This window comes from Antechinus flavipes, chromosome 4, assembly GCF_016432865.1.
Source record: "Antechinus flavipes isolate AdamAnt ecotype Samford, QLD, Australia chromosome 4, AdamAnt_v2, whole genome shotgun sequence".
NCBI classification, from domain to species: Eukaryota; Metazoa; Chordata; class Mammalia; order Dasyuromorphia; family Dasyuridae; genus Antechinus; species Antechinus flavipes.
Window position 1 is genome coordinate 166,419,416 of NC_067401.1, and position 14,956 is coordinate 166,434,371.

Genomic DNA, 14,956 nt, shown 5'->3' on the forward strand with positions numbered 1-14,956 from the left:
AATCTTTCTAATATACAGTGTTACTCTACTGATTCTTTTACTTGTTATTTTAAAATTAGGCATATTCTTTAAAAGATATTCTATTAATGAGTTCCATCTCAAGTCTCAGTGACATTTATATGGTAGAATTATATATATATATATGTGTGTGTGTGATTATATATATATATAATAATAATTAACCAGTTTACAAGCATTTTCCAAAAGGCAATGGGATCCAGAAAAACTTCATGTAGGAGGTGGTGCTTGAGGTAAGTCTTGAAGAGAAGCATGGATTGTTTTCTGCGGTTAGGAAAACAAAAGCTAAGACAGTCCTTGTCTCAAATATTGCTAAAGAAGAGAGCTATAGTATAGGGAAATAGAAGTCAGGGAGGGAAATTCTGGATTTATAAAGCTACTGGGGGAATGTGACTAGAAATCCAAGAGTAGATTGACATGCCCTTTTTAAGTGTAAAGAATTTTTTGCTTCAAGAGTTGGCTCAAATAAGAGAGTGCATTCTAGGCACTGGGACAGCCAGCACATAAGCTTGGAAATAAGTTGTGTTTTATGTGAGGAACAAGAAACCCAATTTGGCTGGATTATAGAGAGCCAGAAGGGAATGTATGATGAGGTTGGAAGGGTATGTTGGGGATAGGTTGAACAGGGATTTAAAAGCAAAACAGTAGTTTATATTTAATAGTGGGAGCAATAGATTATCACTAGAGTTTGTTGAATAGGGGTGTGACATTGTCTATAATAGATTAGAATGGAGAGACACCCCTGAGGTAAGAAAATCAATTAGAAAGCTATTGCAATAGTCTAGACAAGGTAATATGGGACTGTTCCAGTAGTGAAAAGGGGATGCAAGAAATATGGTGGAAAAATACAAAAATGAATGAATGGCAAAACTTTAAATTCTTACTATGTGCCAAGCACTAGAGTTAGAAAATAAAAATCAAAAAAAGTGTTTGCCCCCAAGGATAGTTAAAGGGGGAAGTTCTGCTTATAGGAAAGGATAGCCAGGGAGGGGTGTTGTGGATTGGAAAATTACTGGGGAAGGGTGAGTGGGAATAGTAGAGCAGTGGCAGTGTTGAACTGATTAGGTTACAGTTCTAGAATTGAAAACTTTGGGAGAGGAGGGAGGAAGATAGATAATAAAGTGAAGATAGTTGGAGTAACTGGTTTCTGTAGGGAGCTATTACATGTGAAGCATTCAGACCTGAAGGCCTCCAAGGTAGGAATTTCACAGGTGAAAGGCTTTAGTTTTTTTAGGACACAAGGGAGAAGGGAGAGGAAATAAAAACCATCAGATTTAGCAAGTGCACATCTCCTATAAAGGAGAAATAAAAAATCTTTTCTGCTACATCCATTAATGGAAGTATCTCTTGAATTCATCTTTGACCAGCTGGAAAAAGGAATCCTCAAAGGAAGTGGTAAGAGGGATTGAGTCATTTTAGGAAAATTATTCTCCAAGGATGTGACAAAATATTTAGTCACTTGTTCTGTCAGACAAAGCAAAACTGTTCTCATTGGGGAATCTGGTTTACTGTTCTGCATAATCTAATGAATTTGGAAATGGCTTTGTATTACAAAATTTTTAGAATCACAGGATGACTTTACCTGTCTTTGGTTCTCTTTCTAAATGGAAGTACTTACATTAGGCTAATCTCAATGAACAAAAATTGTTTCTGGCCCACTTGTGCCTAAAATAAAGAGCTTTCTTCCACTTTGCTCCCATGTTTCCAAATATTTTGAAGGAGCAAAAAGCTGTTGTGTTTACCATCCTAGACTAGTTCATAGTCAATAATTTAGAAATGAGGTTTTTTTTTTTAAATGATGATGTTATATAGTGAACACCTTTTGGAACTTGAATTTCCCAAATAGAGGGCATGTGATTATTTAAAAAGGTCATTGTATTGCTGGGGTCTACCATCCAATATAAGGGACTTCTTTTTGGCTATCTGCCATAGCACGAGTCAGGGAGAATCAGCACTGCCTTCTTAAGATTTCTAAGCATCCAAGGAAGACTTGTAAAGACTTTAAATAAAAATTGTAGTATCATGAATTGAGGGAGAATACAATGTTATACCCAGAATGACTTTTATGTGTCTGATGAGGGGAACCTAAAATATAGCTCTTTATTGGCATCTGTTGTTTCATTCTTTGATGCATCTGTAGGATGTTTACCCTTGCAACAGCCTCCCATTCCCACTCCAAACCCCAACCCCACCCCTAATATTGCTTTGTCTCCACTGTTCTCCAATAGAGTTATTTTTGGACAAGTCTATGACCCTTTGCTTCCTCATCTTGTAAAATGGGCACCATCATAACTGTACTGATTCTCTTATGGGACAATGAGGAAAATGTCATAAATTTCCAAAGAGAGATTCCTTGATGATATTATGTTATCAAGCAATTCTGTCTCTTCCAGGAGAAAACTGATGACCAGCTATTTCTGCATTTTATTTTTTATTAACAGTTTATTCTTTGTCATTGCTCTTACTTTCACATTACAAGTCCATTTTTAAAAGTCTTTTTAATTTTAATTTTTGTAAAATAAATAGATAAATGAACCTTTAGGTAGGATGCTCTCTAGAGCCTTGGTTAACTTCATGATTGAATTTTCGCATCAAACCTCTGAAAATACAGCCCACGTGCACAAGCACACACACGCACACACACGCACACACATGCACACACACACTAGATGAAAGCTAATTGTAAAAGTTACTTACTCCTGGCTGTGCCAACTTGTAAAAGAGTTGGGGACTGCAGGCAGGAGGCGGAGAAAAATCTTTTTTCTCCTTCTGGTACTATCTACATTTTGCCAGGTAATGGTTTTGTCTCAGAACAAAGAGAAATGCATATAAGGTTAAAAATCTCAACTTTGTTAGTCAGTTATTTGCAGATTAGAAGCTGTATTAACACCTAGTGGTGGATCCCCCTCAGGACTTTCCCTGAACCTCTTAGTTCAGTAGAAGCTGGTGGGTTCAATGCTAACTTTGGACAAAATGAATGAAGACAAGCATATTAGCCTGATAGACACATCATTCGTATAGGTTACCAACAGTCTACCAGCTACTGCTAAATTTATCACCTACATTTAAATAAAGTTCTACAATGTTTGCTATTTGTCCTTCTCCAGCCATGGAGATGAGTGGGGAACCCTACAGCCCTCTTGATACCAAAATGATTTTATCCCAAGCTGATCTAGTCTTTCCTATAGAAGGTCAAGGCAGTCAGGAGGATGAACTGGATTCTGGGTAGGGAGGCAGTCTCCCTCCTCATGAATTTCAGCATCAACATCTTACAATCACTTTTCTTTTAGCAGGTACGTATTTATTACAGGGTGGCTAGAAGGGGCAATTCATTTGCCCTCACCTCCCCAGGAGTACCCTCATAGCTAACTCACCAAGGGACAACACAAGACAAGGAATTTCCTTGGCATTTGACCCATGACAATAGAGTCATAACTCCATCAGACAGAATCCTGCAGGTGAGGTTGAACTGCCTTCCATAATAAAGAGAACAAAAATATTTCATCACTTTTTTTTTTTACCACTATTATTGGTCTCATTATTGGCAGAATTAATTAGGCCACTACACTAGCCTATGAATAATCGTGATACCCAAAGAAAAATGGAAAGAAAAAAACCAAAAAGTTTTTCAATATATCATCATTGTGGTTAAGTTTGGCAAATGCCATTTTTGTTCTCAAACACTGCTTAAGATTACATTTTTCTGGCACCTAACAGGGGAAAAAATTATCTTCATACTTGTATCTCTTTCTCTCAGGCTTTGCACTTTACACCCACACACACCCATACCCACACACACCCACACACACCCTATACAACCATACTCTAAAGCAATCACCCGGGAAGTCTCTTTTGCATTACAGACTGCAAGATGCATATCTTAGTTATACCGGGATATGGGAGAGAAGGACCAGGAACAAGGGAATGTGTTGTCCTGAAAAAAAATTACCCATCATTGACCCACTGTGACTCAAGAGTACTGTTGCTCTTCTATTCTTGTACACATAAGCATGCATACGTGGGCACACAAGCTGATAGGCATGCTCCTGGGCATATAATTACCGAGCCTGCCAGTAATCTGAATATTAGCACTTCTGCAAGAAATGAAACCCAGTGGTTTAAGGCAGCAGCTATAACAACCAAGGGATTCTGTCATCTGTCCAGAGCCAGCAAAGCGCCTTGCGCTGATGGGATTTGTTTGTGTGAGGAAGGAGAACGACTTTAAAAAAAAATTCAACTTGATAAATAACAGAGTCAGAGTAGAAATTTCAGAAAGGTGGAAGGTGAACAATCCTGTCCCTCATCATGCCCATACAGGTAATCCCACCAACAAGGGAAAGTCTTTCAAATACTCATTTCCATTTCCTAATATTAAAGTAGCCTTGCTTGGGGTTCCCATTCATATGCATAGTGCAAGTAGGATATTTCCACTTGATCCTTTCCTTGGTCTTTCCAGCCTCCTACCCTGAGAATCTTTATTCTCAGTAAGCAGAGCACATTCCTGACTCTAGGAAGGGAGAGAAATGAGCAGAAGCTGCATGGATGGCTCATGCTCTCCTTGCTTCATCAGAACTGCCCAGTTTCTGGGGCTTATTCCACGGATGGCCAAATCAGGTATTACTGTCCGCAGAGACAAATGGGAGGGCATGTTTGCTCTGCCCTTGCATGTGAGCCCCTGGCCATTCTGGACTTCAGTCTTTCAGCTATTTGCTAGCTAATATTCTAGCAAAATAAAAATACACAAAGCTAATGGGATCCTCCCCCCTCCCCACCCTAAAAAACCCAAACACAACAAAAATCTCAACCAAAATGGTAACAAAAACAAAACAGGTGTGGTTTGTCCAAGTCCTTGGAACCCGGAAGTTGTGTTCTTAGCAGAGAAGCAACCATCAAAAACAAAAAGAATAAAAATCCCCTTCCTTTCCTGTACTTTCTAGATATTATAGCAAAAACAAAAGAAAGCAGGCATCTGTCTCTCCTCAAATCATCAGTAGCTAAGTCAGAAGAAAAAAATGTTCAAGTTACAGGTTGCAGCAGCAGCCAACACTAAACATTCAAGTCGATCATTTCACTATGTACATGACAGGAGAGATACAGCCCTGCCTGGGAGGGACTTCCCCATCTCTGGGGAGACTGCAGGCTCCTGTTATCTGATGCGCTTCTCCACGGAGTACACCGAAATGTAGTAGTCATTGCTTCCAACTGCCAAATGAGGCTGTAGGAGAGAAAGCAAATGAGAGAGGAATAAACAGCTTGCTCAGCCCACGCCTTCACACATGAGCCCATGCCCAGAGATGCAGAGGACAAAAAAGCGCTATGGGCAGCAAGATGCAAATCAGTCATGAAGTCATCTGGTTACCTTGATCCTCAATGGAATTGAGAAGGTGCAAATTGCCATGGTGTGTAATCTGTCTTTCACCTAAGGGTTTTCGTTAATGCTGCTATTCACATTGCTATTCCAAGCAGACCCAGAAATGATGGTGGGTATTAGCTGCCAGCTTGTAGTTGGGACAATGCATTACCTGTCCTCCAGTAGAGGAAATTTGCATATTACCCATACTGCCTAGCATTTTTTTTCTAGGTTAATCCAATGGGGACAAATTTCATGTATTTCATCCAATACATTTCAGCAGAAATCTAGGGGCTAGAATCCTCCAGAGTAGGGGTTCTCAACCTGAGTCAGTAATATTTCAAAAACATTATGATAATAGTACTTTAATACAATTAATTTTCATTGTAATACTTATGTATTTTATTTTTGCATTTAAGAACATTATTCTAAGAAGGGGTCCATAAACTTTGCCAGATTGCCTAGCGCTCATGATACACAAAAAACCTGAGTTTGAGTTTCAAGTTGGAAGAAAGCAACTTAAAAAAAAAATACAAGATGTGACTACATGAATGGATTATTATTAGCATCAAAGCTAATAAGCTACTGATTCTGTTGGGTTGCTTTTATAAGGAGAAAGAAGGACAGGGAGATAGTCTAATATCACTTTGCTGAGGGGATTGATTTTATTTCATGGGAGGGCCAAGTGAAGCTGATTTTTCTGCTCTTGAACCTAGGTCAATGTAGTCATAATAGTGTCTGTCCTGAAGAGCTCTAAAGATTGTCTTTTATCCAATAATATAGTCAGCTTCTTAGGATTCTCAGGAGGTAAATGGGAGCAGGAGAATATGGATACAGATCATGCCCTAGAACTCAGGGTATGTGAAGCTAGGGTTACCCCAGGAGCAAAGGTGAATGGATGTTGCTGATTATTACAGGAAGAAAAGTGTTAGTTCCATTCAGGGGGTCAGCACTGGTAAATTTAACAGAGCAAAGCATTCACTAAAACCACAGAAATCCCAATATAAGATACAGACCCAGTGCGGGTGGAAAGCTAAACAGCTGATGGCTCCAACTCTTTGTCCCATAAACCCATCATAGTATTTGATGTTGTTGATCAGCTCTCCATTCCCATTGTAGATAGCCGTGAACTGATTCATTGAGCCACTGTAGATCAGGAAAGAGAACATGTATAAACCGAGATTGTTTATTTTTATTTTTTGCAAGTGTGTGTGTGTGTGTGTGTGTGTGTGTGTGTATATGAAGTTGGAGCAAGAAAATTCCTTTTCTCCATGTCTTGCCTCAGCCATTCCTAAAAATGGGGTTTGTCTTTAAAATTGGGCAGAAGAGGTGAACAGCAAAGCAGATAAATAGATCTTTCCAATTCACTTTGATACTGCTGGGAAAAATATACTGCTGGGGCTAGATTAAAACTGCTTTTCTTTAGAATAACACTGTGCAGTACAGAAGACCAGAAGATAGACTTTTGTACCTTTTGTTGATACCTTGCGGACTTTTGAATAAGATCTCTCTATATAAAGGGTCTAAAATTCAATTTCAGTGGATGGGGAACAAAACCAGAGAGGCCAGGCTTTAACTGACTGCTCAAAAACTACTATTCCCCCAAACTCCCATCCTAAGTTAGATAGAGGCATTTGGTTACTGTTTTTGTCATCTATCATTTCTTTCTTCTCACCTTTGAATTTGTTAGGATGCTTAAATTCCTAGACCTTTTTTAGGGCAACAAGGAAGTAGAGACTTTACATCCCTAATTCATGATATTATTTCCTTGTTAGTGCATCTTCTATTTACACTGAAGCAATGAAGGCGGAGTCCATGATATATAGGAGCTCTGCATAAAGTGGGACACAAGGACTCCTCTTTCTCTTCCTCTTGGGGACTTAACAGTGTGGGAGTATGTGGCGGGAATGGGAAATAGAATGATAACATTTTTTTCTCTGTCTTGTTGGGGAGGGAAGAGAGAAGACTGGTACCTACCATGCAAACAAATTTGCCTGTGGGTGAATGTCAAGGGCCGTTAATCCTTTTACTATCTGGAGGACATTCACAGATTCAGGCATCCGGGGGTCGAAGAAACGTACATCTCCATTGACACTGCCAAGAGGGAATATTTTCAATTATTAAGATTTAGACCAGTCTGTTGAAAGGGATCCTCTTGACAATGGAGCTGACTGTGGGTACTTTTCTAAGTCAGGACACTTTACCAAGAATTAAGAGCCAGGACTGCAGGAATTCAGGTGCAATCTCAAATCTGGAATAAGACCCTTCATTCTGTCACTTAATTCTGGTACATGAGAAAAAGACTGATTCTCTTATTTACATATATATTGCACAAGGCCAAAATATCCTGAACTCTGAACAGCATGGAAAATTTGGCATTCTTTTAAACGCTACTTCTCCGGGAAGCCAAGGGTGAATTACTCATTTTTTTTTTCTTCTTATTTAAGAGAAAGAGGGGTGGGGTGGCTAGGGAGAGCCACTATCATTGTCCCTTTAGAAAGTATCATTCCCCTTTGGTTCTGGAAAAATACCAAATAAACTGCCAGGCAGAAGCATGAATTATTTTTCTTATATTTTATAAGAAGATTAGATTCTGTGGGATTGGGAGCAATGATATGACAGCATACATCTGACAGCTATGGTGTTAAGCCCCCTTTCCAATATAGGAGAGTTTTAATACCCACCTGCCTTCCACAAATAAGAAAAAAGAACAACTCTGTGAAGAAGGTGTAGTGGCTTTGTGATAGTAAATTATATTCTGCTGTCCCTTTAATGGGCAAATAAATATTCACTGCTCTCAGCACAGTATTTACCAAGCAACAGACATGGATTTATGAGCAGAAAATTGCTATATGGTGAAGTAATCCTGCACAGCAATATGCCCAGCAGACATGTACTGCTCCTTCTTCTTCCTTATAGTCTGTCTGCCTAAAGTGTGGAAGGGAAGAAGGGCAGTTTTTGAGAAAGGGGGACATTTTACCTGCTCCCTTGGGGTTCTCTTTACTGTTTGCAATGAAGCTTAGCCAAGGAAAATGCCTGAGAATTGGATAAGCAATTCTAACCCAGCTGAAAGACACATGGTTTTCCTCACTAACCTTTTGCCCTCATCAGTGACCCTTTGGCCAGTCCCAAGCAGAAGTTAATGACTGCCCTGAAATGCCAAAATGAAGTGCTATCATTTCCTGGCTGCTTAAATACCAGACTCATATTTTTAATGGAAAGGAAAATAATGTTTTTACAGCCAAATGTCTCATAAATATTCCACCCTCATTACCTGACGCTCATGATGTGGCCCTCGGGATGTTTCTGGAGGTGTGCTTTCACCACCCAGGCAGTATGCTCACGGTAGGTCATAACTCGGCTAGAGAAAAAGGAGAAGGTGAACTCTTGACATTTAATTAGCAGTTAGAATACTTGGGTACAATTTAGGAATACCTAGGCTCTGTCTAGACTTGTGGTTCTCAGTCTTGAGGGATACAATGAAGAGGCTTTTCATGGAAAAACCACCTGAGCATTTCTTCTTAGCATAAGAGTTTGGGAATTGCCTAGTAAAATATCATAGGAGAAAAATAGATGTATACTTTTCCCTTGTTACCCAAGGTTCAGGAATTGAAATGATATGAAACTCTGGATAGTTCCTTGTATCTTAACTCCATTTTAAGGGTACTGGAGTAACAAATCAGAAATAAAAGAAATAAGCATTTATTGAGCACCTACTATATATCAGTCTTTGTGCTGAGCACTGTGCAGACATCTCATTTGATCTCTGAGACAACCCTGGGTGCTACAATTATCCCTGTTTTACTTTTAGTAAACTGAGACAGGCAGGGGCAAAGTGACTTACACAGTGTAGAAGGCAGGAACACTGAAAAGGTATACTTAAGGCTTAGTATGATTGATTTAATCCTACAACAATGGGTTAACCATTGATGAGACAATGGTTATCTAGTTTACATATACTTAGTACTTAGCATGGTGTAATAGAGTATTTAAACTGAGAACAAAGTCAGTCACATACATTCCATCTTTGATCAGCTTTGTGATGGCTCTCCTGCCTCTTGCACTTTGAGAGATACTGGTTCAGACTGGGAGACTGAAGGAGACAATGAAGACATTGGACTTTATCCCTGACTATTCTCATAGTGATTATTCTACTGAAATCAAGGCTCATTCCAGGAGACCTCCAGAGAGCTAACTAGAACATTACATTTTGACACCCAAACCTGGACTAAAGGACCTACATCCAACTGACAAGATCTTGAGTTCAGTGGAGAAGTCTCTGTGACCCAGAAATAGGGCGAGTACAAACATAGACAAGCAAGAAACTTTACTAAGAACTAAACTAGTGTTTCAGCTGAAATGGGTCTGATGCTTAGAAAAGAACCTTCCTCACCTCAAGGGAAATGTGTAGGGTGTAGTTAAGTTAATAAAAAATACCAAGGTTTTATTGTAACTTGGAAGCAGATCAATGAACTCTTAGAAACTTTACAGTACATGTCTCCTTAGTTCTCTAAGGAAAAAAATTTAGAGCCAGATAATGGAAACTAGTAGGAGAGCAAATAATTGAATATTACAATGATAATGGTCCTGATTCAATTCCCCAAGAAACTTTCTCTATATACAACATAATACAATTGGCTTTAGGGAATTACATAAGTTTTAGAATAAGAAAAAAGAAGAAAGCTGGGGGGGAGGGGATGATACTGACAAAATAGCTGAAAAGCATGAAGAATTAGACAAGAAAGCAGTTAAGTACAGTACTGATGAAATTAAGGAATGTAGTGCTGCACAGCAGGAGCCATTAGAGCATTCCTCATCCCTTAACCCTCCCCACTCAATTTCCCTTTGTGGGTGGAGAGAGGAGGAGGAGGGGGAAGGGAAGTGACACAATCAGCACCACCCATGAAGCAGCTTTGTACACCCCCTATAACATGATTAGAAATGGCACTAATTAAAGCTAAAAAAAAAAAAAAGGACAGGATATATCTAATTTAAGAATAGAAGCATATCCTGTGATTGAAGAGTTTGATTCTTCAGGTCAAGCCAGGAGAAGATACACTCCTTTAGATCTGGAAATTATCAAAGACTTGAAAAAGGGTTGCACTCTTTATGGGGCTACATCGTCTTATGTTAAGATGGTATTGGAGAATTTGGCTTTTGATTTTAACCTCTAGTGATTGGAAATCTATAGCAAGGACATGTTTAGAACCTGGAAAAAACTTGTTGTGGCTAACTCCATGAAAGGGATTGGTCTAAGCAGTTATTCTAATGAGTCACTGGGGAGCTGATGGGTAGCATTCTTTCCAGCAGGCCTGGGCTGGTTAATGAAGTCTCAGGATCCTCAACTTTCTCGCAAATGGAAGCAAGGCTTTGACTATGGGGTATGATACATAGAGATTTAAGTAATGTCCTTGCTATAGATTTCCAATCACTAGGGGTTAAAATCAAAAGGGCAGTCCAGTGCAAGCAGCTCCAATATAATCGCCAGGTGATGTGGAGCGAGCCAGAAAGTGGTGAATGGAAGGGACCAGATAGGTTAACTACTTGGGGGAAAGGGTTTGCTTGTATCTCTACAGATGGAGAAGGAATCAGATGGGTGCCAATGAGCCATATTTGCCTTGTCCTTTGGAGAGAGACAGAAAAAGAGAAAAAACCTCGAAACAAAGGAGAAGACCTAAAAACATCTGACACTGAAAAAGCATGGTTGATAATGAGACTGTTGCAGGACTTTAAAACCAGCAGGAATCATTGGATTCCATAACGCATGAAGTAATGGACAATAGATTGGTTTTAGACTATCTCTAGGGCTTATATGTAAAAGTGAGAGAAAGGGAATGACAGAAGGAGCAATCTACTAGAGGAGAAGAAATGGGATCAATTATGCAAGTAGAAGGGTCACTTTGTGTGAAATCTGAGGGAAGGAAGAAATAGTGGCAAAAGATAACTGTATGTGAGATAGAAGTGAGAGGGGAGACATCTCTCCCTAAATGGACTAATTTTTTCAGTGCAATATGAAGCAAGATTCTTAGGGTGAGGAGAGAGGGAGCCAAAGGTACTTGAGAAGGGACAAAAGGTTTGGAAGAGATGCTGCAGAAAGTGGGATATTGAGTCGATAAGGTAATTATAGTAAGATTACAGCAGTGAGGGCCCAATTGAAATTGTGTAACATAAATCTGTAGTGCACCCAATCATGATGATTGTGCATTTTCCGCAGCTTTGCTCAGCAGCGCTTGTACAGGAGTGAAAGCAGCAGATGGTGGAAGTGAGGCCTGGCTGGGTGTAATCCATGATATGATAAGGAGGCCAGGAAGAGATAAGAACAGTATAGAACTGTACTGGTTCCCTAAGGATTTAGGATGGGCACTGTGAGCAGCAGTTTTACTATTTTTTTCTTGCTCCCTATGCAAAGTACCATAAGAAAACCCATCTTACCCCACTACACATTCATATGACGTATTAGTTCATTTCCCACTGACAACTTGGCCTACCTTCAGATTGGCTCCAGTTTGCCCTATCTTAAAAATCCCTTGTCACTTGGCACTGCTCTTCTTCCTAGTTCCTGTCCACACTTGGTTGGTCCTTCCTATCACCATCTAACTTCTTGAACCTGCCTATTAGCCTATTACTTCTAGGCTCAAATACAAAATTCTCTGGCTGGATTTGAAAGCTCTCTACTACTTACTACCAACATAGCCTTCTCTCTTTATCATATATTCTTCTCCTTCCTAGACTCTACAATTCCAATTCATGAAAAATCAGTTACTTCTCATTTCCAGGACTTTGCACAGTCTGTTTCTCAAGCCAGGTATGCACTTTTTTCTCTTTTGATCTGCAGTTTCATAATGTCACATTCTACATTAACCCTTTCCTAATTCTTCCATTTGCCAGTAGTTCTCTCCAAAAATGTTTTTCATTTATGTACTTATTTTAGACATATTTATATGTAAACATATGCTGTCTTCCTTATAAAATGTAAATTTCTTAGAAATAGAGACATTTTTGAAATCTTCAAAGCCTAGCACAGTGCATGGGATAGTAGATGTAATAAATACCTTCTGAATGATTGATTAGCAAGGCATAGAACGGATATACCAATCAACAAACTTTTGTTAACCGTCTATTATGTATCAGGCATTGAATTACTGAGCATATGAATAGAAGAATGAAACCAAGACTTTTTATATGGATCTTGCATTCTAACAAGAGACAATTACATAGAGTATAAAAGTACATAGAGAATAAATATAAAGAGAATAAGTACAGAGTAGTTAATTATAAAGTGGTTTGGGAAGCAGTTTGGCAGCTAGGTGGCTTTGTGGATAGAGTGATGGGCCTGGAGTCAGAAAGATCTGAGTTCAAATTCCAACTCAGATACTTCCTAGCTGTGGGAGCCTAGGCAGGATACTTAACTTTGTTTCCCTCATTCACTGCAGAAGGAAATATAGCAGACCACTCCAATATCTTTGCCCAGAAAACCCCCTGAACAGTGTGGCCCATGGAGTCAAAGAGTTGGACATGATTGAGCAACACGTTTGAGAAGGAGGGTATTGGCGGGGGAGGGATTGGAAAAGGCATCATGTAGAAGATGGTGCTTGACTCCTAATTTTAATTAATCTAGCCTGAATTTTTCTTTCTAATCATATGAACAATCAATGTCAGTCCAGTCTACCTGGACTCCCCCATTAATTCTCCATTTTCTGTCTGTAGTTCTACTGATGCTCCTGTAGCAGGTACCTTCTGGGGAAACTCTCCTCCTCCACATTCCACTTTTTTGCATCTTGTTTTCTTCCACTAGATTGTTAAGCCCCTTGAAAGCAAGGACTGTTGGTTTTGTTCTTATTTTTATCACCAGGGCTTAGCACAGTGCCTGGCATATAGTAGGTGTTCAGTAAATGTTTACTGAACTGAATTACTGAATACAAATAGTTTAGCACTGAAGTGTTACCAAATGTTTTATTTCTCCAGTTTGATCATAAATTTCTGACAAGACATGTATGAGATCTACCTCTTTACCATTTTACAGTAGTTTTCTTACTTCACTACATCCTCTCTACCGTAGATATTGGAGCTTTTTTGCATTTTGCTTCTTTTCTCTACTATCCCTTTGACTTTGTAACTTTTATCATGCTCCTTTCCATAATAACATATTGGGTACATCCTCTTATGGTAAGTAAGGAATTAGGTAAGTTCCTACAAGAAAGAACTCTTTTCTTGGGATCTGTGTATTTACAGTTGAGCACATGGTAGGTTGTTAAGTGCCTTGAAATGAATTTTGAATTGAAGCTCTTATAGTTTCTATGAGATTTTTTAGTCCAACATTTATTTCCAGATACTCTAGAGAGTTGTGGTGCAAGGGGTGCATTCTATTGGCAGATCTCTGCCAAAAATGTATGGAGTCTTTTTCAGTGGGAGAGGGGAGGGAGGAAGGGAAGAAAGAGCAGTAGCAGAATAAATATCTGAAGTTCTGACCCCTTGGACATGGAACCTTCCTAGTCAACTTTTTGAACATTGTCCTGTCTTTCTAAATATCCCACATTTAGCAGTTGTGGGAGGTTGTAAAGTGAGTACAAGGAAAGCAGGCCCTAAAAATACAAAGAAAAACACTACTGAACTGACCCTGAATTTCCATAGGACCAGCTGGAGTGAGCCTAGCAGGAAAACCACTAACACTTGAGGGCAGGAGAATGGGCAGGCTCTGGTGAGTTACCATTCACTGAGTGCCATTCTCCTATCATAGACCCGAATAGAACCGTCGCCAAGGCCAGCCACAATGAGTGAGCGGTGAGAGTCACAGGAGAGGCTTGTCACACAGCTGTCTGCACCAGTGGGGATATCCTAAGGCACAAACAGAGAGATCACAATGTAGAAAATCGCAGAGCATCTGAGTGTAGTCTCATAAGTCCTCTTGTGAGAATGCTGAAGGAGAATTTTGAGCTGATTGATTCCTTATCACACTTTCCAAAAATAACCTGACATTGTATTTATTGATAAAACCTATCCTCCTCCTCCTCCCTTATGCGATATTCAGGACATGTAGATATGTCCATCTACAGAAGTAGTCAGAAAGTCTTGAGGAACCTCGGGGTAGAAGGGAAAAGTAAGAAACTAAGAGTACAGAGGAACTTGTCCCCACAGTATGAATGATAGGTCAATTGTACCTCAGCTTCTACCAGTCTGGAAAGGAAAAGCTATAAACATGCATCTCCCAGGAGGTCACAGAGCTCACAGATACAATTTAGTAATGACTGTCTTTCAGGTCCAATTAAACTTTCCAACAACACATTCCCGTCTTTCTAAAAAGAAAGACAAAGCATATTTGGCAGGGAAGAAGCCTTGTTATATCCCTCCTAAAACTTCTAATTAGTTAAGGAAAATCTCCAGGAGGAATTTTTCTTCTTATAAAGCATGCCTCCCCCTCCTTTCGTGTTGGTCATAAATGCTGCTGGAAGAGCAGGAGTGCTGATAAATGCTCTGTAGGAAAGAGCAGAAGACAAAAAAAATGGGTCCCGGGAGAGAAAAATGCTTTCAGGAATATAAAAAGATTTTGCAACTAACAGATATATAGAAAAAGAAATCCAACATATATGA

The 14,956-nt window shown here is 39.4% G+C and overlaps 1 protein-coding gene across 3 annotated transcripts in view; it reads right to left on the minus strand.

Annotated features, from left to right (window-relative positions):
* Window positions 1-2,432: 2,432 nt before the first annotated feature.
* RPTOR (regulatory associated protein of MTOR complex 1) overlaps window positions 2,433-14,956 on the minus strand; it is a 551,396-nt gene continuing 538,872 nt past the window's right edge. For all 3 annotated transcript variants that reach the window (XM_051995401.1, XM_051995400.1, XM_051995399.1), the window contains 5 exons: window positions 14,076-14,203; window positions 8,643-8,729; window positions 7,346-7,462; window positions 6,385-6,514; window positions 2,433-5,233 (listed from right to left, as the gene is read on the minus strand). In XM_051995401.1, the coding sequence (XP_051851361.1) occupies window positions 5,165-5,233; window positions 6,385-6,514; window positions 7,346-7,462; window positions 8,643-8,729; window positions 14,076-14,203 (531 nt within the window). In that variant the 3' untranslated portion in view covers window positions 2,433-5,164. The remainder of the gene's footprint in view (window positions 5,234-6,384; window positions 6,515-7,345; window positions 7,463-8,642; window positions 8,730-14,075; window positions 14,204-14,956) is intronic.